The 25,715-nt window shown below is 39.1% G+C and overlaps 1 protein-coding gene and 1 long non-coding RNA gene across 2 annotated transcripts in view; one reads left to right on the plus strand and one right to left on the minus strand.

Moving 5' to 3' along the window:
• Positions 1-277: 277 nt before the first annotated feature.
• LOC308564094 lies at positions 278-2,097 on the minus strand. The gene is made up of 2 exons (XR_013999894.1): positions 1,182-2,097; positions 278-784 (listed from the first exon to the last, which is right to left on the minus strand). It is a non-coding gene; the product is annotated as an uncharacterized lncRNA (long non-coding RNA).
• Positions 2,098-2,110: 13 nt separating this feature from the next.
• Positions 2,111-25,715, plus strand: part of PTAR1 (protein prenyltransferase alpha subunit repeat containing 1) — a 33,484-nt gene continuing 9,879 nt past the window's right edge. The window contains exons 1-4 of the mRNA XM_081151794.1: positions 2,111-2,349; positions 10,971-11,140; positions 19,878-19,944; positions 25,289-25,393. Coding sequence (XP_081007920.1) covers positions 2,264-2,349; positions 10,971-11,140; positions 19,878-19,944; positions 25,289-25,393 — 428 coding nt within the window. The 5' untranslated portion in view covers positions 2,111-2,263. The remainder of the gene's footprint in view (positions 2,350-10,970; positions 11,141-19,877; positions 19,945-25,288; positions 25,394-25,715) is intronic.

Consider the following 25,715-nt stretch of genomic DNA (forward strand, 5'->3'; position numbering starts at 1 on the left):
TTTCAAATACCCAAAATGCTATTTCAGATAAACACAAACAAAAGCATGTGAACAGACACAACAAGGCACCTACTGTAAGATTCCGTTTATAGGGAGCATCCAGAACAGGTGAAGGAGCAGAGACAGAAAGCAGGTCAGGGGTTGCCAGGGGCAGGGGGTGTGGGGAGTGGGTACTGTGGGGGCAGGGTTTCCTTTTGGGTGAGGGGACATCTTGCAACTAGATGGCGGTGATGCGTGCACAATATCGTGAATGTGCTTCATGCTCAGGATGACACCATTTAAAATATAATTTTATTTATTACTTAAATTGAATCACCCTGTGGAGAAACAAAGAAAAGAAGAAAAAAGAAAAAGACCTCAAAATGCCCCAAATAACAGCAATAAGAAAATAAATAACCAAATCACGCCAGAGAGAAAAGTAACACATGAGAAGGAAAGGAAATAAGAGGAAAAGATCAACGAGGGGGGTAGGACAGGTTTTCTGATGGGAGTTGGTGAGCAGTCTCAGCCAGTGGCTCCAGAGCTGCCCCTGATGCCTTTTCCAGGGGCAGCTCCCCCTCTGCAGCAGGATCTGGGCAGGTCCGAGGGAGGGGTCTTCAGCCAGGGGTGGTGGGGCCTCAGGTCAGGAGATGCTGCACAGGCCGGCGAGGCCGAGCTGCAGCTGGAGCGGCTGCTGGAGGTGGCTGGACCTCTGGGGGTGGACAGGCCTCCAGCTCTGCACCAGGCTCCTCTGGATGGACAACAGGTGCTGCAGCAGGAGCCGCCTCTGCCTCCTGGGCTGGTGCTGGAGTTGTGAGAGGAGGAAAGGTCACCCATGTGCCTGCATTTCCATGCCCCCCCCCCCCAAAGACAGAAGACAAGCCAGAGCCTTCCAGAGAAGCCGCAGCCCAGGTCCCACCACAGGACGTCCTCCCTGCCAGGAGTCCAGCAGATGGGCGGGCTGAGGCCTGTCTTGCTCTTGGCCAGCCCCTCCCCTTAAGCTCCAATAGATTTCCTGTAAGTTAATCAGTCTCCACGGTTGGGCGTTTGAGCTATTTACAACATTTCATTATTATCAGTAAATGTATTGGGCAGATCCCTGAACGAAAATATCTGAGCCCTTCAACAAACCTTGACGAATTATCCTATCCTAGTCCCACATAGGTGAAAGCCTCATGAATTTCAATTCTTAACTTCCTTACCTGCAAAATTACGGGCGGGGTTGGATCAGAGTTCTGTTATGCTCCAATTCTAAAAGCGCTGAGTTATAAGCACAGTAGATCCTTAATAACCAGGCGGAACAACTTGTGAGCTCTTAGGAGACGCGAGGCCTGACTCGTGCCTTTCGGCGGAGCACCGAGGGCGCGCGTGCCTGCGCGGGGCCCGGCCGGGCCACGGACCGACGGAGGAATGAGCGCCTCTGCAATGCCCCCATCCTGGGCTCCCTGCACAGGACCCTCGGCCACCACGTAAGTTCCCCCCAAATATTCTCAATCGAGGGTGGCTGGCTTCGTGGCAGACAGAAAGGACCGCCCTGCACCCCACACGGAACGTCTAAGAAACCGTCCAGTACTCAACTCCAACTTCCCGTGTCCAGGTGGCAAGGAACTTCTCCTTTTCTTTCCTATTTCCTCCCTAATGCATTAGTGAAATTTTTTAAGTTAATGGTTGAAAACGGCCGCTGCGAGGCCGAAGTGGGCACGCAGGTCGGGGAGGGGGCCCCGGCAGGGCCCGCGGGCGCTCGCTCGCCGGGCGGCTCTGAAGGCCTCCGCCCCGCGGCGGGAAAGGCGGAGCGAAGCGGCGCGCAGAGGGGCTCGGGGCGCGCGGCCTCGCGCTCGCGGGGACACTCTCCTCCAGGGACGGGGGACCCGGCCGGCTGCGCTGACCACCTAAGAAGGGGAGTGCGGGGGGTGAGGGTTGCAGTGACTTGAGAACCACTAAGTCCTCAGCCCCGAGGGGACCAGAAATTACAATGTGCAAAACGGAGGCCCGGGGTCACTTTGCCATGGACTCGGCAGCATTTTCTCGGACTCGAAGAAACTCGGTCGGGGGCGAGAGGAAGTCGGAGACCAGCCCGGTCACCTCCAGCAGCTTCGGCGGCCGCCACGCCCCGGCCGCGGGGGACTGACCCGGAAGTTCTCGGCGGCGGCGGCGGCGGCGGCGGCGGCGGCGGAGGCGGGAGCTCCGCCAAACCAGCGCACACGCGCTCGCTCCCAGCTGAACCCCCGCCGGCGGCGCGGCGCTGTCCCGGAGACGCGCCCGAGCCGCCGCGGCCGCCGCCAACATGGCCGAGACGAGCGAAGAGGTGGCGGTGCTGGTGCAGCGGGTGGTGAAGGACATCACCAACGCCTTCAGGAGAAACCCGCACATGTGAGTCTTGCGCAGGCGTGGCCGCTGCCGCCGGGGGTCGTCGGGGACGGAGGGAGGCGGGGCCCAGCCCGCAGCCGACCCCGGGCGGCGGCTGGAGGACGGCGGGTCCCGGCCCGCGCGCTGCTCGCGGGAGGGGACAGAACCGGGTAGCCGCAGGATCGCCGTCCGCCGCCGCGGGGCCCGCTCTCCGCCACCGGAACGCGCTCGCGGTTGAGTCCCTGGAAGTGACCTCGGAAAATCAAAACAGAGCCAGTTTGTTTCGCTGCCTCCCCTCCCCCGCCCCTTTCCCAGGAGTTCGGGAAACTCGAAAGACTTCACCCGAGTGTCCACATCCTGCCTCCGTTTAGGGTACACGGGCACGCACACGATGTGGGGCTGTTTGCTTTGTAAACACAACTCTTTTGAGGTTTGTCCCGAACTCTGGTAAGAGGGGGTGACCGATCATCTGATCCCCTCACTTTACTAACCAAAGGAAGTTTGAGGATGTTTTTGACTTCGCCTCGCTTGTCCCAAGATCGTAGAGGGACTCCGATGAAACGTCCTGTTTTGAAAGTGAACAGGGCATTCTCAGGAGTTGAGCACAGGATGAGTCTGATGTAAAGTAGGGGCAACCTCGACACTTTTTAGCATTAGCTGGTTTATAGTAACAGGGAGCAAGCATGTTACCTCATGGTTTGATCCAAACGCTGCTGCCCTCTTGAAGCACACCGCCACGGTACCGACACACTGTATCTTCCCGGCTTCCTGTCCATTTTGTTTGGAGTACTCTGGAAGGATACCAGGAGAAACGATATTCTTCCTGGCACTTGTGCTTTTATGTAGTAAGTGAAAAGGGACTGAGAGAGATAGCTACATTTTACAAAAGAGTTAGGGAGAAGCAAAGAGTGTAGCTCTTTTCCCATGCCTCATCCCTTCTTCCCTCCCCAAAAAGAAACACGGAATCCAGTTTTGTTCACTTTATCTCATTGTTTATGTTCAATATTTTATTCTTTAAACTGGAACACATGGGTTACTCTTTTTAAGCGTTCTAACCACTTAAAGCTTTTCAGCCTAAAAGAAGTGCCAAACCCACATCTAAATGAAGTGTTCTTTTCCTTCAAGGTGATGCTTATAAAAGAATTAAGAAGCCCTCAGATGTCTTGCTCTCTTGTGGCCCACAGTTGGAGACCTGCAACTGTGCCTCATTAAAAACAAAACACTGCTGGCCTCAAAACACACCTGCCACCTCTGACAGCGTCCACTTCCTTTCTCCCTGTGACTGCTGCCTTTTTCAGAATGAGTGTTTGGAATGATTTCCTGGCAGTAACCATAGTGGGTACTGGGCCTTCTAAAGAATGCTTTGATGCCTTGTATATCAGTCTTTCTGTCCCTTTTTCAGAAATAGAGCTTTAGTGCAAATGAGAGACATCCTAAAAAAAAAAAAAAAAAAAAATAAATGAATAACCTGTTTCCTCATCATTGGTGTTATTTTTCTTGAAGAAATTATAACAGGTTAGAAAGAAGTCTAATAAGTACTATAATAATCTTAGTTTCTTGCCTTTGAGGTAGATTAGAAAAGCATTGATATTTTATATTTGAAGAAACAGATTGAGTTGACACAGTGCTGTTTGGAACACATCCCAGTTCTTCTGGATCACATTTATTGAAACTTACAAAGGGCTTTATTACCTACCTTAATTATATTCTTATGGTGAAATCTCATTAATGTACTCTCTCTCTATGCCTAAGCATTTGGGTCATTCAAGATTTAAGAGTATGAAATAAGATAGGCATTTGAAATGATGTGTAATATGGGTCTGAAAAAATAAATAGTTTAACTCATTGTTCAGTAGGTCTTCAGCTGTATTTTAGTACATATTTCCTACAATAGTGATATTTTCAATAATATTACTATACATCTTTTAAAATGTCTTATAATTTGGACTTTTCAAAATTGTCCATACTTCTTCCCCAATCTAGCCCGGCCCCCTTTCCCCCCAAAATAAGCTGTATTTCTAGTTAAGGGGGTATTGTTTACCTTGAAAGTTAGTACCTAATTATACTTTTCAGTATTTAAAAAAGGCTTTCATTCTTTACTTTTTGTTTTTCTTTTTCTCCAAACACAAGATAGATTGCAATTTTATTAGTCAACATCAACTCCATTAAATATATTGATTTTGTAGAGATATCTAGCCAGGCGGAGTCAGAAATATAGTGGATGAGATGTGGATTTTGTTAGTGGTAGGTGTGGATAGCTTACCTTCTCTCAGCCTGTTTCCTCTTGATCTAGTGAGGCTGATGAGAACACGGGAAAATTACCTTACACAGTATCTGGCACTTAGTTTCCACTAGGCAAATATTAATTAGGCTTAACCTGAATCCAGGTGTTCCTCAAAAAAATATGAATGGTAGATAAGAAGAACTTTATGAACTGAAAAACACCATAGAAATGTTTGTGTGGTTGACTCTTAGAGACTACTGTTGGAAAAACTGAAGGCTTGAACCAGGGACTGATGTTAAATTAATGTATTAAACCTGTGTTAAAGTGGAAGACAGTTGTTAACAATGGGATTAGGGTCATGTCAAAGATCTCCAGCAAGTTATTTTTTATTACTCTTTTAAATATTTATTGAACTCTTACTGTTTATGAGGTGTTACAGGTACCATGTTCACAGCATAGAATAGGAGGAAGTATAAAGTACAGTTATACGCAAGGTACTCACAGAGATATCTATGATGATGGAAGTGTTCTGTATCTGTTCTGTCCAATATGGTGGCTACAAGCCACATGTAGCTATTGAGTGCTTGAAATGTGACTAATGCAAATGAGGAACTGAATTTTAAATTCTATTTTATCTAAATTGATTTATACATAATGGCCACATATGCCTAGTGACTACTGTATTGCACAGTGCAGGTCTAGATGGTAAGACCTACCTGCAGGAACACTAAAGTAACCCTGCAAAGTGGTTTATGATAAAGGCTGGACCAGCAGTATGGTGAGCAAGTGTTACATGAGTCTTAGAAGTAGAAGGGAGGCTGGGTATGTCTTGGTCAACGCTCTTAGGGTAGGCGGGTTTTGAGCTGAACTTTGAAAGCTAGGTAGGCTCTTGGCTCAGAGAGGGAGCCAGAGACCTCCACAGGGAATGGTAAATTAACCCCAAATAGCAAATGGGATTGAAAAGATACAGTAGGGCCAGATTATTTAAGTCCTTGACTGTCTGGTTTAATTTCTTTCATTCCATGCATGCATTCGGCAAAAGAGCACTTCTATTTACAATGCTAACCCTGGGTCTACAGGACTAAGAGCAGAGTGTAGATTGATGAACACACCACACAGGGTATCCTGCCCCAGTGGAACTTGAAACAAATCAAAAAGAGCCCCAAAGGATAAGAAGCATGGTTTGAAAGAATAACAGAAAGGCCTAATTTAGACTAAAAGGTCAAAATAGTTCTTTCTGAGAAAAAAAAAATAATTAAATTGAGCCATGAGGGATGGATAAGAGTTGGCTCAGGGAAAATTCATACTTCCTAGGTAGTGGCTGTGGCCCAATGAATGGAGTAGTAATGAAGGCAGTTTTAGATTGTCTGCAAGTTGAACTGAAGAATCAGAAACCATAGAGTCTCTTTTCTTCTTACATTTGATTTTTATCTATTTATTTAAATAATTGTATAGTTGTAAAAGTTTGGGTTTGGAGTCTGACAGTCCTGGGTTTAAAGCTTGACTTGTCATTTACTAGCTGGGTAGACTTAGACAAGATTCTTTCCTCATTTTTAAAAAGGGGTTACAGTTCCTATTTATAAGACTGTTGTGCAGAATAAATGAAATAGTGTATGTGATACCTAGCAAAATATTGCATACAATAAACAGTTGTAATTTGTGGAGATATTTTCTACATAAGGTCAGTAATATAATTTCAGTGATATACAAAGTCAGTTCCTTTAGAAGATTTGCTATCTTTCCTTTTTGGCCATTCTGGAAAAAATTCCAGTTTGAAGGGAAACAAAATTAAAGTAACTATTAGATTTAAACAATTTATCCTGAATCCTTGGGCTGCTTTCTGTTTAATCGCTCCACATTGCAGGTTTTAGTATTTTGGGACCATCCTTCCCTCCCAAAGGGAAGCTGATCAATATTTTGTGAATCATAAGTGGGCCTACTTTCGTTGATTGATGATGTTTCTGAAAAGTACAGACAAGAGAAACTGTCTAAACGTGAAGAACAAAGTCACTATCAGTGTTACGTGAACCTTGAACTTCACCTGGAGGGCCGTGGTCCCCACTGTGAAGCGAAGAGCTCAGGTGTCCGGTACTATGCAGCATGTGCTCTTTTTGAGTACATGTGTTGGGACAGCCCCTGTTGCTATTCCTTTGGAGCAGCCTCTGAACGTAACTTAAAAAGTGAGCATTGTGGTATCTCTTTAGGAAGGTTAGAACCTGGTTATTGTCCTAAGTCTTTATGATTTTAAAAATCCTACTGCCTTGGTAATGCAGTTATTTACTTGAGTGTCCTTGTTAAATACCAAGAATCTCGATTTCCAGAAACCTATAAATATAAAAGAATAAACTTCGATGGTGGTGACAAACTCAAAAGTCTCTAAGACTTTGATAAGGAGGTAACTGGAGATGTGTTTGATATCATAGCACATTCACTGCAGCCATTACATACAGATAAGTTATTAGTAGGGAAATAAGTAATGTGATTTAATTTTTTTAAAAAGGATTATAGAGGAGTATGTCCAATATAATCCCACTTTTGTAAAATATTTAGAAAAAAGGGACAAATACCCAAATATAAGAGTGGTAAAGGGATGACAGATGACTTTTAGTGTTGTTTTTTTCCCCCTGAGTTTTCCAACTTTTCTTGAGTATGAGATTAGAATTTAAATACCAGAAATCTACCCAGCCAGGCATGGTTCAGCAGCTGAGCATCGACCTAGGATCCAGGTGATCAGGGTTTGATTCCTGGTCAGGGCACATGCCCGAGTTGCGGCTCGATCCCCAGTCGAGGGCGTGCAGGAGGCATCCGATCAAGGACTCTCTCATCATTGATGTTTCTGTCTCTCTCCCTCTCCCTTCCTCTCTCTGAAATCAATAAAGATATATTTAAAAATAAATAAATACCAAAAACCTAGAAGGAATTAATCTAAATCCTGCTTGCTTTCAATGATGTCTTTATTTTCACTCTAGCTTCAAGGGTTTGGAGCTAAGTATTAGGAAGTCCCAATTTTTAATTTAGCCTCTGGCAAAATGACCTTGGGTAATCCTATTGACCTTGTGGGACCTCAATTTTCTCATCTGATAAAGTGAGAGGCTGGAGGAATGAGGTCCCTTCCAATTTTAAAGTGATAGTGCAGTCCTAAATTGTCTGAAAAAAAGTAGACTATGACCTAAGGGACGAGACATAGAAGTCTGAAGTCAAGCACACTGTTATTTGGAAGCTTACTGACCTACCTATCTGTCTAAAGCACTTGCTGTATTTTTAGGAAGCAGCAAAGCACTGTATCATATTAGGGTCAAATAGCTTGATAAAAGCGTAACATTCTTTGCCTCATCTTCTCAGTGTCTGTTAAGCAAGGACCTTTTCTGTTTGACCTCAGGCTCTTAACTGAATTAATGATAATATACTTCATCTTTGCCTGGCACTTTATAGCTTACCACATTTTTTTTACAATGTATTATTTGCTTTTCATAACAGGCAGGGAAGGCATTATTATTCCTGTATTTCAGATGAGGATACTGATGGCAAGTGACTTTCCAGTTCACATTGACTGTCAGTGTAGAACTGAGACTAGGTGGAACCCTGGACCTTGGAAGATCAAGTGCTTTTGTCTCTGCATCTTACTGCCTCTCTTTTAATTTTTAAAAAATTTCCTAGTGCTTTACATTTCCTGATATGACTGTTTTCATTCTTACATGTGAAGATCCGCCGGGTTTCTCAGTCTTAAAATTTGAAAGTTGGGTGAGACCTAGCAGCCCATTGCCTTTATGTAGAGATACAATGCAGTTCCACATTTTAGAAATGAGGGAAATGAGGCCTGTAGTGGCCAAGCAACATGCTCTGTATATCACATTGACAGAGCTAGGACTCGGACCCGCTGCATTAGAAGGAAATCAGAGGTAATTTTTTTTTTTTTTTTGCAGAATCAAGAAGTGGTATTCTTTGAAAGTTATTTATTTGAATATTATCACCAAAGTGCAAGGATAATCAGCCTTTCAGTAGCAGTTATTGAGCACCTACTGTATCCAAGGCTTTCTTGTTTTTTTAATTATTGCTTGGGAGCACAGCCAACTAAAGCAATGTGGGGTTTTTATGAGTGTGCAGATGGCTCTGTTCTGTCCTTTAGGTACATTTAATTGGGCATTTTATTTTGGGTATAAACTGAGCAAGGCAGGTTTTTACATTGTGAATTTAAGTTATAAAAATCCCCCCCCCCCAAAAAAAACCCCTCACACCACCAGACTATACCCAGAAGCTAGGATTCTTTTATTCTTGTTACTCCAACATTCATCTTGTTGACTTTTGCAGTTCTTTGCAGTGTTGTAAGTGGTTGTTAGACCTTTAAAAACAAACTTTCTTGAAATAATTGAACTCAGGTTTTTTTGTTTTGGTTTTTTACTGTAATTCTATTTATTTTCTCAAATGTTCTACTTTATATGGTAAAACTGGAACACCAGAAAATACCAGAGATTCCAACATGTATTAGTCAGGTGTAGATCTAGATGTGGCTAGTTGTCCTATCACCAAATACAAATGCAAAAAACATTTTGAAATATGTACTGGACATTGACTGCAAATGCTCTCTCAGCATTGGTTCATTCTTCTTACAAAACTTTACTTGTATTACTAGAATGGCAAAGTGGTAACATTTTATTATAGATACTCCGCAGCAAAACTGTCAGCTCTGTGAAGTCTGAGACCACCTTGTTTTATTCATTATTGCATTTTCAGAGTCTAGCACAGTAGCCAGTACGTTAGAGTAGTACTCATAAAATGTTTAGGTAGTACTGACATGGTATATGTTTGATAGTATCGAACACCTCTGAATCAACTGAGCCAGTTTTCAGGACAAAATTTAACCTGCGAGTTAAATTAGCTTGAAAGAATGGCTAGAAACTTGCACACAGAGGGAGAGAGTGTGCGTGTGCTTGTGTGTGTATATATCCCTGTGTCACTAACAAAGTAATCAGTAGAAAGCAGGTTGCCTTTGAGCTATCCCGTTTGGAGTGTCCATGAGGGATTTTGAGTTCCACAGCCTCCCACCAGTTTGTGTTGGTGGCCTAACCAAAAAAAGAGGGCTTTTTTTATAACCTTTAATTGAACATGTTTCCTCCTCTTTGCATCTATCAAACTACTGTCTTCTTGGCAGGAGAATCCCAGGGACGTAATAGATGTCAGACACTAGCTCTGAAAACCAGTTCTTTATTTTGTTTTTTAAAAATATTTTAAAAAATCTATTTAGACACCCTAAAAATATTAATTATTTATATCAGCTGCTTTTATTAAAAGGTTTCTTATTAGCTATTCATTAATTAAGGGAAAGGAATACTATTTGAGAATGAATGTTTCACGTAAGCAACAATTTAACTTCTTTATATTTGAAAAGCGTGTGTGCAGGCTTTGCAAAAACATTGTTTGCTGGTTCATTTACTGTGTAAATGAACTACCTTACATATTGTTTATTAAATCTCAGACTGTAACTTAGATCTTCAGCTTGAGTTGAAGTGGATTGAGGAATATAGATGCCTTAGATGAAAATGATCAAATTCTCAAATGCATTTTGTGTTTTAACATTTACTAATGTGATTTTTTTAAAAGTTTAAAGGATTATAAAGAAGAAGAAAAATGGCCCACAATCTCAATGACAAGATAATTTTTATTGATAATTTGTTTCCAGTCCACATACATTTATTAGCAGGCAAGCATAAATCCATTTTTTGACATTTAAAAAAAATAGAATTAATACATATAAGTGATTAGAAAATTTAAACTGTACAAAAACAAAATCCTGTATCACCCTCAAAGTTTCTTGGTATCCTTCCAAGAAATTTTTTAATGCATCTATATATCTTTAAAAAAATTATACAAAAGACTTTTTGGTGTATACCATTTTTATCATTTTGCTTTTTTGTTTGTTTCACAGATCTTGACACCCTTTTCATACCAACATATGCAGATCTACCTCATTTGTTTATACCTCTTACTACATGGATAAGCCATATATATTTTACCAGTCTTATATTGATACACATTTAGATTATTTCTAATTTTGTGGCAGTGTTGCAGTAAACATCCTATTTGTATATTTGGCAGAGGATAATTTCTGAGCAGTGGACTTGCTAGGTCAAAGAGTATGTGTATTTAAAATTTTGAAAGACATTTCAGATTTTTGTCCAAAGATTAGACTGATTTTTATTCCTGTCAACAGGGAGCACAGCATACTAATTTTCCTGTACTGTTGTCAGTATTAAAAAACTGATGTTTTTAAAATTTTTTCTACCAATCCAGTAGGTGAGCTAAATAATTTTTAAGAAAGGGAAATTTGTGGATTTTTAAAAAATACTCTGTAGGATTGAAAAATTTTGAAAAGGTAGTACAGTATTCTTATCTTTAATTGTTTTTTTATGTTTTACATATTAAGAGATGAAATTGGCCTGATCCCATGTCCTGAAGCTAGGTATAACCGGAGCCCCATAGTCCTGGTTGAAAACAAACTTGGTGTGGAGAGCTGGTGTGTCAAGTTCCTTTTACCGTATGTCCACAACAAGCTCATTTTGTACAGAACAAGAAAGCAATGGCTGAACAAAGATGGTAAGTCTGAACTCTGCCTTTCTCCTTTGCTTTTTTGGAAGCAGCATGGAATATAGTAGAAAGAACCCTCTCCAGGTGTTGGCATTCCTGTGTTGTAGTTCTGGCTCTTTCATTCATTGCCTGGGTGGGTGCTTAACCTGTCAAGTGAGGAATTTGGATTCATCAGTAATTTTCAAATTTTGCATCCATAGTAATTCTATGGAAGGTGCCTCAAGCAGGGTGCCAGGGCACCTACTGCAACCTGAGCAGTAAATCAGAGCAATTCTGATTTTGTCTTTTTTATATATAGGGGTCATTTGTTAAATTTTATTTGAAGAAGACATCCTATGACTAAACAAAATGTTTGAAAATTACTGAAGGGGACTGCAGTTGCTAAAAGCTCAGATTCTGTGGTTCCCAATCCTTTAGTACTGTATAAACAACAGAACTCATTTTTGTAGCAGTCCAGATGAGGTAACGGAGGCATGGTGATGGTCGTCGTACTGTGAACCAGCTCAGTGATTTATGAAGGTGCTGTGAAACCCAACTGAGCTCAAGCCCTCTATGTCCTGTTTCTGTGCAGATATGAGCAAAAGAAAACCACCGCGGCATTCACTTCTTTGTTCCTCTTTGCTGCATCAGACATCCCTATTCATTCTACCTGGTCTCTTTTCTTGGTTTCCCTGCTATAGGTGATATTAAGCCTCCATGTGCACAAATTCTGTTTACTTTTAGTAAAAGTAAGACCTGGGGCCTCACTTTTTTGGAGAGTACTCATCCAAAACCATGCTCTCAACTGTTTTTATAAAGTTCCTGTCCCTTGCCACATATAGCAGTACCTTTAAAAGTGTTCAGTATGCCTGGTGGCTAATTTGGAATAAGAACTTTGTTTCCTAGAGAATTTTAATTATCAGTTTGGTAGCCATTTCCAAGGGCCTACTCATAGCAGAAGCTGTTCTAAGTACTGTAGGGAATAAAAAGATGAATAATACATGTTCTCTTTACTCAAGAAGCTTAAAAGTGAGTGAAAACAATCTTTGTGGAGCGTTACCAAAGGTATGACATAGCAATTTCCTTATAGTCCTTTCAGCATTGTCCTTAACATACTGTAATAATAAATTAATAGCACTTTTCCCTGTGTAGACCAGTAAAAAAGGAGTCTGATTTGAAGATTTAATGTGTGAAATAGTTTCTATTTTGTGTCTTTCACTCATGTAGTCCTCTGATACATATAATCCTAATTAAAAGGCTATGCCTAAGTTTATGGCATAGCTTATGTTTGTTGTAGCATCAACTTAAAGGTATAAGTTTAGGCATCAACTTAAAGGTAGAGATATTTGTCTATTGTTAGACTCTCTTTCCCTCTCCATCCATCACTCTACATTAAGGCACAAAGTAACACCCTATGAATCCATTAAGTTATTTTTTGCCAGACAGAGCTGTATGTGTGTTCTGGCGCACAGAAATGTATAATTGAGTTAATACCTAACTAACTTGGGGGAGGAGGGCAGAGCAGAATAATGTTCTTGTAGAAAAGAAACTGTAAATTTTAAAATGTCAAAGGCAATTTTTGTTTCAGATCATTGTTTTTTGCCTATTCATGTGTGCTAGCCCAGCCCTCATTCTTTAGCCTTCCAAGTCCTCTCCATTTCTCTGTTTCTTATATTTATGGACACTGCACTGTTGGCTTTGCTAAATCTCCTCATCGTGTAGTTTTAGTCTCGATAGGCCCAGGAGGACCTGGGCAAAAGATGCGCTCACAAGGTTAGCTAGCATCTAAACTCTGAATTCTGATGCATATGTACAGGAGTAGCTTGATTTTATCCTAACTGACATCCTCATGGAAGCAGTTCTCGGTTTCACTCTTTTGGTGGATGGGGACAGCATAGTTTAGTGTCGTGGTACATACAACTCAGGTTGTTTATCTCGTATTATCAGTAAAAATGTGGAAGTGAATTTCTGACTTGACAGAAAAAAATAACCTGAAAATCCCAACTAACAGAGTATTTATTCTATCAAACTTGTGAGCCACAGCAATTAGAACAGAGGTAAATCTTGGTAAGAAAAAAAGTCAAAATGTTTGGAAAAAACAGTTAATTCATGAAAATGCTATACCTTTAAAACTGTTTTTGTAGAAAATATACAAGTAAGAGCTAAGTGAAGGAACCTGACAATTTCAGAACAATTTCAGAAACTGTCAGTGTCTGTGTGATTGATCACGCCAAAACCCTAGGTAGGCATCCCCTAAGAATGTATTCTGTAACTGAAGGTGACCTTTATTCTTGGGATAGATTTTTTTTTTCTTTTTAATCAAACTGAATTCATGCTCTCATTAATATGCTGAATTCCTTAGATGTTTGGAAAGCCTCTGTGTTAGTCAGGGTTCTCCAGAGAAACAACCAGCAGAAAATTATATATATATAAAAGGAGATTTATTATGACAAATTGGTTTGTATGATTATGGAGGCTAAGAAGTCCCACGATCTGCTTTCTGCAGTGTAGGGACCCAGGAAAGCTGATGATGTAACTTAGTTTGAGTCTGAAGGCCTGAGAACCAGGAAGCCAGTGGTTTCAATCTCAGTCCAGAGGCCAGTGAAGATGAGATGTCCCAACTCGAGCAGACAGACAGGAAACAAAAAAATGGGGTGAATTCCTCCTCCTTCCTTCTCATGTCCTTTTGAGGCCCTTGGCAGATTGGGTCATGCTTACCCAAATTGGGGAGGGCGATCTAGTGAGTCTACCAATGCTAAGCTCATCTGGAAACACCCTCACAGACACATTCAGAAATAAAGTTTAATAACATTTCATTTGGGTACTCATAGCCAATCAAGTTTAACCATGGTTTAACTAAAATTAACCATCACAACATCTCTTTAATAGCTTCGAGACTGATAACTTTTTTAAAAGTCTCATGGTTATAGCCATATTTGGTTTGGGAAAGGAATGATACTGTAATTCTGGTTTTTGAGAAATCTATGACAAAAACAAAAAGCAAGAGAGAAGTCCACAGCATTGGCTTCCTGACGGAGCAGAGCTGTCCCACGCTTTGTCTCTAAGTGGACCATTCCACCATCGTCTTTTGCTCCTCCCTCTTTCTCACAGTCTCTGCTCCATAATCGTGCTATTTCCTTAGAAGTCATCTTCAGCTCTCCAACTCTTATTTCTTGTCTGGACAAACGTCATTACCTCATAGATGGTCTACCCCGTTTTCAGTCTCCTGTGATCCGTGTCCATCATGCCACTAGCCAGTTGTCTCAGACAGTACTCAACTCACTTCATGATGCCCACGTTGCCCGTAGAGGTGGCGTGTATTCAAGGGCCTTCACAGTCTGCTCCCAGCCTACATTACCAACCTTTTCTTCTACAAATTCAGCACTTGAGTTGCAGGCATTTGATAAACATTTCAGCCGCGGCATACACTCTTCCATTCTCGGACTTTGCTGTGTATGTACTATGCCTTACTTCCATGCCTTTGCTGAGGTCAGGTTCTTGTCTTGTGCTGTCACTGTTGTGGTTGCGAACACAAATACACCCACACACCCATAAAGCCTCTTTGACTGCTCCAGGAAACAGTAATTACTTCTCTGCACACCTATGAGATGCCTTTATTCAGACTGCTTGCATAGTAACACTTACCATACTTTATTGTAGTTGATTATTTAAATAACATTTTCCCCAGCTTGATTGAAAAGGGATGATGGCTTGCCTTTCTTTACCTAGCACCTTATGTGTTCAACAGACATTTATCAAAAAAGCTTAAGAGTCTGGCTGTCAATTTGGTGACTCTGTTCTGTAATAAATGACCTTTTGGTATTCACCACATAGCTTTACCTCAGGCCTCTCATGGTAACCTAAATGTATTTTGGAGGAAGAGATTAACCAGTTCAAGTTGTCTTTGGATTTATTTCTAAATGCATGAAAACATCTCTGTTAGAGACAGTTGTCAAACCTAGTGACCATTGCCACATAACTGCTGACCTTGGGCTAGTTCTAGAATGCAGTGCAGCAAAGATACCATATTGATTTTTCTCCGACTTCTCTCCAGCATCCTTGTGTCCTCTCCTTGTTACAGCTGGATTTAGCTACTTTCTTGTATATAATATACCCTGATTCATTTTCTCCTAGTGATGAGATGATGAATTAGTTATATATTGGAGTGTGTGTAACAAAGGAACAATTATTTGCTGGTATATGTTCTTTTGTTTGGAGAAAGATCTGTTTATTATCAAGAGATGGTAAGGATTTAAGTAGTTTACATCTTTCGGGTAAAACTGCAAAGGAGAGAATCTTATATAGTTGATGAAATGTAGAGTGTGAAATAATTACAGACAACTAAAGGTACATGTTTATCTTTAGATCTTTGGTTCAGGTCTCACTGGAAGAGAGCAGAGTAATTGTAGACAGTGTGCTGGGATGAAAAAGCATCTGCTTTTCAAGGAAATAGATTTAGATTCAGTTCATCAATACACTAAAGTCACTTTACTTAAACTCTTTCTGTTTTCACACTAATAGGTCTCGGGGTTGTTGTGAGGATCACGTGAATTGGTGTGTGTAAAGCACCCAGCACAGTGCCTGGCATGTAGTAGGCTCTCAAAGAACACCAGCTTCCTTCCTCTCATTTAGCCAGAGCCAGTGGGGAAGAAGAGCAGAAAAATACATGTAATTCAGGAATGATTCTTTAAATAATATACAATATTTCTAACCTACTCAACTTTTTCTTCATTGGCCCTTTCCCACTTCTGATATTCCACTTTGCCCGCACCTCTTGGATCAGACAGGAATGCCTCCTGAAGGAAGTCCTGTCTGAACTTGAGTCTTGCGTCAGGAAGAGCTAGCAGATTATCAGAGAGGAAGGGAGAAGGGCCTGCGACTGAATGTGTTACACTAATGGTTGATAAGCTTTAAAACCTGAGATTCTTACAAGTTGAGAAGTATCCCCTCTGCTCAGCAGTCACTGCTCAGAGAGCTCAGGAGAGTCTTTTCCTCCCTTTGCTGGCAACCAGTCCCAGTACCATTTGTGGAACTGGGCTAGGAAATACAGCTTTGTAACAAATCATCACTGGGTGCTTACTGTCAGGTACTATCCCAACACTTCATGGGTCTGAATCATTTAATATCCCCATGAGGTACTACTAGCATTCGCTCTAGTTTTACCTAGGAGGAGGACACTGGGCACAGAGAGATAAAGTGATATGGCCAGGAACTTCCCAGTACGTAGTAGAGCTGGGCTCAGCCCAGCAGCTGCTGCTGCCCTGCTCGGGGGGACCCTGTAGTGAAGGAGGTGTTACTTTGATTAGCCTTCCTCTCTGCACGCACCCACAGAACGAGAAGTGGGGACTTAGGTATTTTCTGGTCTCTGTCTTGCACTGCTGTACAGAAGTATCTCCCTCATAGAGGATGAGCTTGTCTTCATTTCTGGTGGGGTAGGAGAGTCAGAGTAGAAGTTCAACCAATAGCAACAACCGTTGGTCACACACTTTCCTTTTTAAATACAGAAAGGAAGTGTCCAAGAAACGAAATACCAGTTTACCTGGATAATATAATGGACTGAAAAATTATAGACTTCAGAAGAAATACTAGAGGCCTAATGCACAAACCTTTTTGTATAGCTACTTAACAAGTGTTTTGTTTTGTTTTTGTTATGTTGTTTCTTTTATAAGTTTAGAAATTTAGACAGTTTCACTGTCGGAACAACTGCCTCATTGTTACTTCTTTTATATATTAATGTTGAAAATTTTCATTTTTTGATAAGGAGCAATGGTATTTAGCTGAACAAACATTTATTGAGTACTCACTGTCAAACAGCTGTGACGATATGGAATGAATCTCATTGCCCACAACACTGAGGTTGATGTTATCACCATTTCACAGACAAGGACACTGAAGTCCGGAGATGTTGTGTAGAGATAGTAAGTGAAGAAACTGGGATTTGAACCCAGGCAGAGGCCATATTTTTCTCATCTATGTTGAGTGAATGAGTAATTTGAAGATGTATTAGAGAGGACCTGCCTCCAAAAACTTTAGTCTCATAAGAGAATATTTATCAAGATCAGTAACAAAGTAAGATACATACAGAACATCAAAATGAACGATTGCTTTCAGCTGGGTAGGTCAGGAGAGTCTTTAGGAAGAAACATGTTTTAAAAAATATTTTTGCAGAGCCCAGCCGGGCGTGGCTCAGCAGTTGACCTGGGATCCAGGCGATCGGGGTTCGATTCCCGGTCAGGGCACATGCCCGGGTTGCGGGCTAGGCAGCCGATCAATGACTCTCTCGTCATTGATGTTTCTATCTCTCTCTCTCCCTCTCCTTTCCTCTCTGAGATCAATAAAGATATATTTAAAAAAAAAATTTTTTTTTTGCAGAGATAGGAGGACATTTCTGGCAGAGAGAATAGCAAGCAGGTAAACCTGAGAAGAGAAAGGAGGCAGCTAGGTTTAGGGATTGGTGGGGCTTGGTCCAGGTGGAGTGCAGCAGTAGAGGGCAGGTAGTGGAAGGCCAGGCTGACAAGGACATTGGGGCCAGGTTCTAGTTTCCTGGTGCATTCCTCCAGTACCCTGTGCGCTAGTTGTGCTCGGGTACCCATAATCTTGAGAGAACACTGTGTGTGAAGTTCCATGGCTCCTTACAAACTTTGCTCAGACTTTTTTCCATGGTCTGCAATGGCATTTACTGCCTTACTCATTTGTAGCCTTCCCTGGGTACTCCAGTAAGAATTAATTGCAGCTGCTTTGTTAACTCCAAAATGTAGCATATATTTCTACTTCACAGTTATTTCATTTTGCCTTAAATAATTGTTTACATTTCTCTGCAGCTAACGGGTAATTGTCTGGAGGGCAAAACCAGGTCTTTTATCATTATATCCATTCTCTCAGGGCCTAGTTTAATCTTTGTGCATAGTCAATACTTAGAATATTTGTGGAATTAAGTGAATAATGGTGTAGAAATTTGTATTTATTTTCCCTGGTAAATATTAAATTAGTGTCAAAAACTAAAAGTAAAAGAAGGAAGAGGTTAAGTTATTCTTTATAGATATATTGTGTTTATACATGTAATGCTTGTAATGAAGATAAATGGGTAGAAAATAAATGTGTGCCCATCCTACTTTTGTTACTCCTGTATCAAATGTTGTACTCATTAGTAATGAAATCATAGGCTCACAATAAATGTTAATCTCTTTTATTAAGGTGGTTGAGAATGGAATGGTTGTTTTTTGCTAGAATATTTTAAAATGACTGTAGGGTGCATTTATGTGTGTTTGTGTTTAGATTTTAAAAAGTTTCTTTTACTTAAACACTGAGAATGTCCTGGTCATTTATTATAGGCAGACATTTCAATTGCAGTATAATTGAGTTATTACAAGCAGTCAGATGCTGACCGTGCCACACATTAATTGCGTGACTATAGGCAAGTTGCTTAAACTCTAAATGTTACTTCTCCTACCTATAAAGTGAAACATGAATATCTTGGACCATGATTGTGAGAAGTCAATGAAATAATGTAAAGTACTTATGGCTGGTATACACTCATGCTAAATAATTATAATAATTTTATTAATTTTCTTACTTAGCATTTGAGCTTTGTATACATTTCATTAATTTAGTACTGTGCCCTAGCTTGATCATCTTAACCCTAAAATTCTCTTTCCAGTTTTAGTAAAATGAACAAAATATGTCTCTAACTATTACTGATTTTGTTCTATTAAGTGTAGGCTTATGGATCTTATTTGAATATATAGGAATTATGTCAAGACCATGATAGATGAGAACCTAGTGAAGGTGAATAGGCTGTTCATAAGGTGAAAATAGGAAATAGTAAACAATATGAAAAAAAGTTTATATCAGTGATTGTAAATTAAAACATAATCAAAGCATGATGTTTTATTTGCCATATTCATTTTTTAAATATTATATAGGTCAGCATTATAGGGATATAATTACAGTCATGTTATATAAATAGGTACCGTGCACTTAGAGGACATTTGGAAATGTTTAGTTGGAGCCTTACTGATATTTATATTGTTTGACATAGCAGTTCTACTCTTAGATGTACGTCCACAGAAAATAAGCAGACAAAAAGTGTGATTTAAAGTATTTTTAGCAATATTTTCTGTAACAGTAAAAACAGGAAACACCTTTGAAGAATAAGGTAAATGATAGCATATTAATTGTGGGATTGTTTCGCAGCTGGTAAAATGAGTACTGTAGTAATACAGGAGAATACATATGTAATAGTGTTGAATGAAAAATGTGTAACAAACTGTATATTTATCCTTGCTATAGCTATGTAAAAATGTGTGTAAGGAAGAGTAATCTTCACAGGGCAATGGAAATGAATTGTGTAAAATAAGTTGCATTATAAATTTGAAAATTTGCAACCCTTGAAATATTTGTGGAATTAAATGAATAGTGGTATAGAAATGGTGTTTCTTTTCCTTAGTAAATATTTAATTAGTGCAGAAAACTACTAAAAGAACAAAGAGGTTGATTTGATTATTCTTTGTAGGCATATTGTACTATAAAGTTATTTCAGTGTCCACTTTTAAGAGTTACACTTATCATAAGTAGAAAATCTTGAGTATAATCTCTTTATCCCTGACAGCTTAGAACAAGGTCTGTCTGTCGTTAAAGTTACTCTGACATGAGATATATGTGTTAGTATAATGTGAGCTGTATATTATATAAGATAAAGATCTTAAAGAGAAGCCAAGCTTGAAAGGGTAGCACTATTTGTTTTTAATATGACTTCTCTTTATTTTAGAATTGATAGATGTCACACGCACCCTGCTGCTTCTAAACCCAGACTTTACCACTGCATGGAACGTGAGGTACGTCATTCTCATCAATGTTATAATGAAATTGCCCAAATTTATGAAGACATAGCAAGCCCCATGAATTGTTAGCTTTTTGAAAAATGAACTATAAACCATATGCCCATGGCATCTTATACCTATTTCTTCCACTCATTCTTTACAATAGTTCCATGGCATACACTTTGCCCTTTTCTGCCTGTTTATGTCTGTTCTCTGTAAACTTCTTTCCTGAAATATAAATTGCCATGCTGAATTATAGTATACTGTTTGATACATGCTTTTATTTTCCTTTTAAGAGGGATAGGGACAGTCAGCATGGTTGGCTAGTAAGGCCCTGGTTAGTATGTTTGAGAAGCACTACAGTGTGTAGGGTGAGCATTCAAGGCCACAAACTTGTAATCTCAGCTTAGTCACTAACATTGTGACCTCTGTGGGCAAATCACTTGCAGACTCTGGCACTCAGTGTTTTGAAAAGAGATCAGATTTTATTGATGTCTTTAATTCTGATCATTGTACCTTTAAACACAAAATACTTTATAGAACTATTAAAATTCAGACCAGATTCATTTCTTTCATTGATGTTTTTTCAGTTAAACACTATGTCTGGTTTCTAAAAACTGGTGTTTCCTTAGACTAACACAAATTCTCTTAGAGAAAAGCAGGACACAAATTATAGATAAATAAAAGTGAAGTCTCATTGAACATTGTAATCATTGAACATTGTAAATATATTTTAATTTTCCTATAGAAAAAAGCCATGATTATAATTCTTTATCTTTAAAGGTGACTTAAGTACTACTTTATTTAATTTTCTGAGTTAGTATTTTTTAATATGTACTGACTTTTGTATTTTGTATTTTCTTTTATGGGAAGCACCTCAGTGGTAGGGAATAGACTAATATTTATGAGTGGCTGCTATATTCGAAGGTCTATACTACAACTTTATACTTTATTTTATTTAATCTACACAATTCTTGACAGTGTTTTTTCATTTGTCAAATATTATTAATTACTGTGTGCTAGGATCTAGGCACTGGGGATACAGCCAAGAATGAGACGAACAAAAAGCCCTGTCCCTGTGGAATTTTTATTCCTGTAGAGGAAGAAAAGCAATAAGGGCGCTCACAAATAAACTATGTAGTAGACCACATGTTGGCAAATCCTGTAGGAAGAAGCTGGGAAAAGAAGATAGGGGAGGCCAGAAAGTATAGAGAAGGTGGCATTGCAGTGTTAAATAGGGACATTTGAGCAAAGACTGGCATGAAATCAGGGATCAATCTCTGTGGATTCTGGGATAGGAGCATTCCAGGTGGACAGAATAGCAAGTGAAAAAGTCTCCAGTCATGCCTAAAGTGTCTCTGGGTGTCCTAGGACAGCAGGAGGCCAGTGGAGCTGGAGTATCATAAATGAGGGAGAGATTAATAAGAATTGAGGCCAGAAAATAATGGGCCAGATTTCAGAGTTTTGTAGATTTTCATAAGCTGCTGTAGGAACTTTGACTTCTACTCTGGAATGAGACAAATTCATTGAAGGTTTTCAAGCTGAAGAGGGACAATATCTTACTTAGGAAGTGGATGCAGTAATTTAGGTGAGAGATGCTGGTGACTTGAAGAGCTTGGCGGTAAAAGTGTTGAGAAGTCGTAAGATTCTCACTGAATTTTATAAACTGTATAAGCTTTCACTGTATTTAATAATCTGGTTTTAAAGACACATGATGAATTGAATGTGAGAGAACCAAGAGGGTGATGCTTGACTCTGGTTTTTGGCCTGAGCATCTGAAAGGATGGTGTTGCCATTTCCTGAAAGGAGAACACTAGGAGAGGAGCAGATTTAGGTGGGGGTGCTGGTTGGAAGTCAGGGGTTCATTTTGGGACCTTAGGTTTGGGTGTCTGGTTAGTTACATATGAATCTGATGTTCAGGTGAGAGTTCTAGGCCAGATGTAAATTTGGGAGTCCCTAGAATATAGGTGGTATTTAAAGCCGTGAGATTGTTTGAGATACCCAAAGAAGTGGATATAGAGAAGAGAATCAGTCCAAAGACTGAGCACTGCAACACTACAGTTTACTAGAGTTCCAAGTGCAGTATGGCAGCCACTAGCCACATGTGGCTATTGAGCCCTTGAAATGTGACAAGTTCTCAGTGGAGATGTGCTGTAAGTGTAAAGTACAGCAGATTCTGAAGACTTAGTACCCCCAAAAATATAATATCATATTATTAATTTTTAAATTGATTACATGTTGAAATTATATTTTGGATGTATTGAGTTAAATAAAATATATTACTTTATGCTTGTTTTTAATGTAGCTGTTAGAAAATTTTAAATTATTATCTATAGCTCACGTTTGTGACTCACATATTTTTATTGGACAGCGTTGTTCTAGAGTTTACAAGATGAGGATGAATCAGCACAGGAGACTTTTAGGAAGGTACTATAAACTTAACTGAGAGCTTTCATAATGGTAGGGACCACATCTTGTCTTTTTTTCCTCCCCAGCATCTAACACTCTAGTGCCTGGCACAAAATACTCAGTTTGCAGTCAGGGCACTGAAAATAATTAAATGCAGTGAAAAAGAAATGAGAGTAATGGAGAAGTGGGAGTACCATTTTTATTCATGTTTTCATATTCCTCCTCATTAGAGAGGAATTGAAAATCCTTAAACAAACAGAAATATTCTTTCTAGCATAATGTATACACACACACAATTCATTGTGTATTCTAAAGGACAGTTCAGTGAAAGAAAAAGAACCTAGTTTAAAGATACATGGATCTTAGTCCTGTTTCATCAGTTAACTAGCACTAGATGACTTTGGGCAAAACCATTAACTTCTCAAGAGGTTTAGTTTCCATATCTGAATAAAAGATTTGAATTAGAGTGATTATTTTTATGATTCTTTTGAAACTGACTCATTATTATCATTAATAATAATAATGATAATAATACCTTATGTGGTTTGGTCTTATAAAGGGAAATTGTTCTATAAATCTAATTTCAATGATGTTAATAGCAGTTAAACTTGAACTTATTCTAGTAAGATTATTGGGAAAGTTTTTTGCTAGATGAGTAGAAAGGAAATCTTGATTTTTTTCAAAACATGTATATGTGTTCTAGTATATTTTAATTTGTATTAATAACATTGACATGTGAAGACATAGAATCATGAAAACATGGTGAGGAGAAACAACTAGCTTTGGAAGTAAACTGATCTAGCCCTTTGAGGCCTTTTGCAAATCAAAGACTCAACATTTTATGTTTGTGTATTCCTTCTGCAGTAACTCTGGGAAGCATTGGATGTTTTTGACTGCATTTTGTAAACTGCTAAAAGGTGTAACACGTTGGTAGTTCAATTTATAGGTGTTGTAGTCTTAGGCAAAAATATGGGCAAGAAAAAGTTTTTGAGCCGATCTCCTGAGGTTAGAGTGAGTGATGCATGTAGTTTAAAAATCCAGCTGGTTATAGAAAAAAGTGACAGATGCTACTTTTTCTTCCTTTTTTTCCTTTGAATTTGCTTTGAAAATCGGTGAATTACTTGATGAAAGAGGTTGACTTTGTAATAGTGTCCTATTTTTCCAATAGTCTATGAACTTGGAGTAAGCAGAACGTCTTTGAGCAACAAGAGTAGCTGATAACAAGCTCCAGTGATTCAGGCCCTAGTTTAAGAAATATTGCTCTTCAAAGTACTTAAAATTACATAGAGCAATATTTTGCCTCCTTTTATACTATAGGTATCCTGACTTATTGTATGAACAAAACATTACATTTCAGAAGAAAAAGGATCTAGGACCGCAAAAGTAATTAATTGGCTGTTACATTAAATATTCTTTTAATGACACAGGTTTCCTGTACATCGAAAGAGAAATAGTCAATAAAGTCATCTATAAAGCAGCCATAAACCTTCTTGGTATCCCTTCAAATTATTTTAGAGAGTGAAATTACTGACCTAAAAATAATGTAAAATGCGAACATTTATTATCACTCATTTAGTATTTTCATTAAAAAGGAAGTTATTTTTTTTTATCAAATAAAAATGTAGAAAGAGTACGTTGCTGTTGGAAAGAAGATGTATTGTATTTAGGAACTAAATCCAACTAAGTAGGTGAGGTATACAAGCTGGGCTCTGGTTTTGTTGGGATTAAACTTTCCTAAAATAAATTAATAATTACCCTACCACAGAAAGGGCATTTCAAGATTAATAAATATTAGCAAATGACCTAATTTCATTATAAAATAATAATACATTGAAAATTAACATCAGAACTTATTACCAAAAAATTATGCGAGAAATTATCTAAACCCAAATTGTATTTACCTGAGAAGTGGGTGGAATGCTTTTGCATGACATTCATTATACTGCATTAAAGCTTGGAACACTATTAAAACAACAAAAATTTCACATAGCTCTTACTTCTGTTTATATTTCAAAAGTTGTCTAGTGTATTTAGAGCCATGCAGGCATTTCACCTGGAAACTTATCCTTAGTGATAGTACAAAGTAAAGAAGTCATAAGCATAAAGCTCTTTGTTCAGGATTATTTTGGATTAGCAAATACTTGGAAGCAACCTGAATGTCTAAACATAGGGAAGGATCATTAATTAATGGCATAGCTACTGAATGAAAACTATTTGACCACTTAATATGTTCATATAGTGCCCTGGCTGGTGGCTCAGTTGGTCGGAGCGTTGTCCCATACACCGAAAAGGTTGCAGGTTCAGTCCCCAGTTGGGGTACGTGTTGGAGGCAACCATTGGATATTTCTCATATTGATGTTTCTCTCTCTCTCCCCTTTCTCTTTCTCTAAAATCAACAAAAACATATCCTCGGGTGAGGATTAAATAAATAAAAGAGGTAGATATAAGAGCAGAATGTAAAATTATATGTTAAAAAGTAGATGCATATGAGGAAAGGTAGAAGGGAAAGTTCAAAACTAAAAATAGTAATTTTGTTAGAGTAGTGATTGAATTATTTTTTTCCTTACATGTCAATCATGCTGTGTTTGCTGTGTGTGTATTTTTTTGGTAATGAACTAGGCCATATCAAGTCCTACTTAGGAAGCTAGAGCAGTTCTTGCCTCCTTTTGGAGCTGCCCTACAGATACTGATGTTAGGCCTTGTAGGATTTTGAAAACCCCTTTGCCCTCTTCCAAGTGGTAACTAAAGGTTCACCATTGATATAAAGCTTTTATTTGTTATTTTAAGATTATGAGAATACATTCTTGATTAGTGTGTGTAACATTTATGAGTTTTGCTTTCTTTTTTTTAATTCTGGGAAATTCACTTCTCAATGAGGTTGTTTTAATACCCATGCAATACGTTTGGCTAGAAAGATAAAGTAATGGTTCTTTTTATTTTTATTTTACAGAAAAGAGCTGATCCTCTCCGGCACTTTAAATCCAATTAAGGATTTACATCTGGGAAAACTGGCCTTAACTAAGTTTCCAAAGAGTCCAGAAACATGGATTCACAGGTATGGTTAATTTAGGATTCAGAATGGCTAGAGAAAAACAGATTGTGAAACCAGGCCACATATTGGTTCAGAGGATGAATTTTAAAGTCAAGCTACGTTTAACTCTTAATGCCATCACTTGCTGCCTATGTGGCCTTCAGAAGTTATTTAACCTCTGCAAGCCTCAGTTTTCTCATTTGTAAAATGAGAATGATAATTACACCTATCTCAGAGTTAATAGCTGAGTTTATATGAGATAATGCATGTAAACACTACCACAGTGCCTGGCAATATTAAATACTCAATAAATTTCAGCCATTATTATTAACATTCTGACAGAGTC

The sequence above is a fragment of the Miniopterus schreibersii genome (assembly GCF_964146895.1).
Source record: "Miniopterus schreibersii genome assembly, chromosome: 11".
NCBI classification, from domain to species: domain Eukaryota; kingdom Metazoa; phylum Chordata; class Mammalia; order Chiroptera; family Miniopteridae; genus Miniopterus; species Miniopterus schreibersii.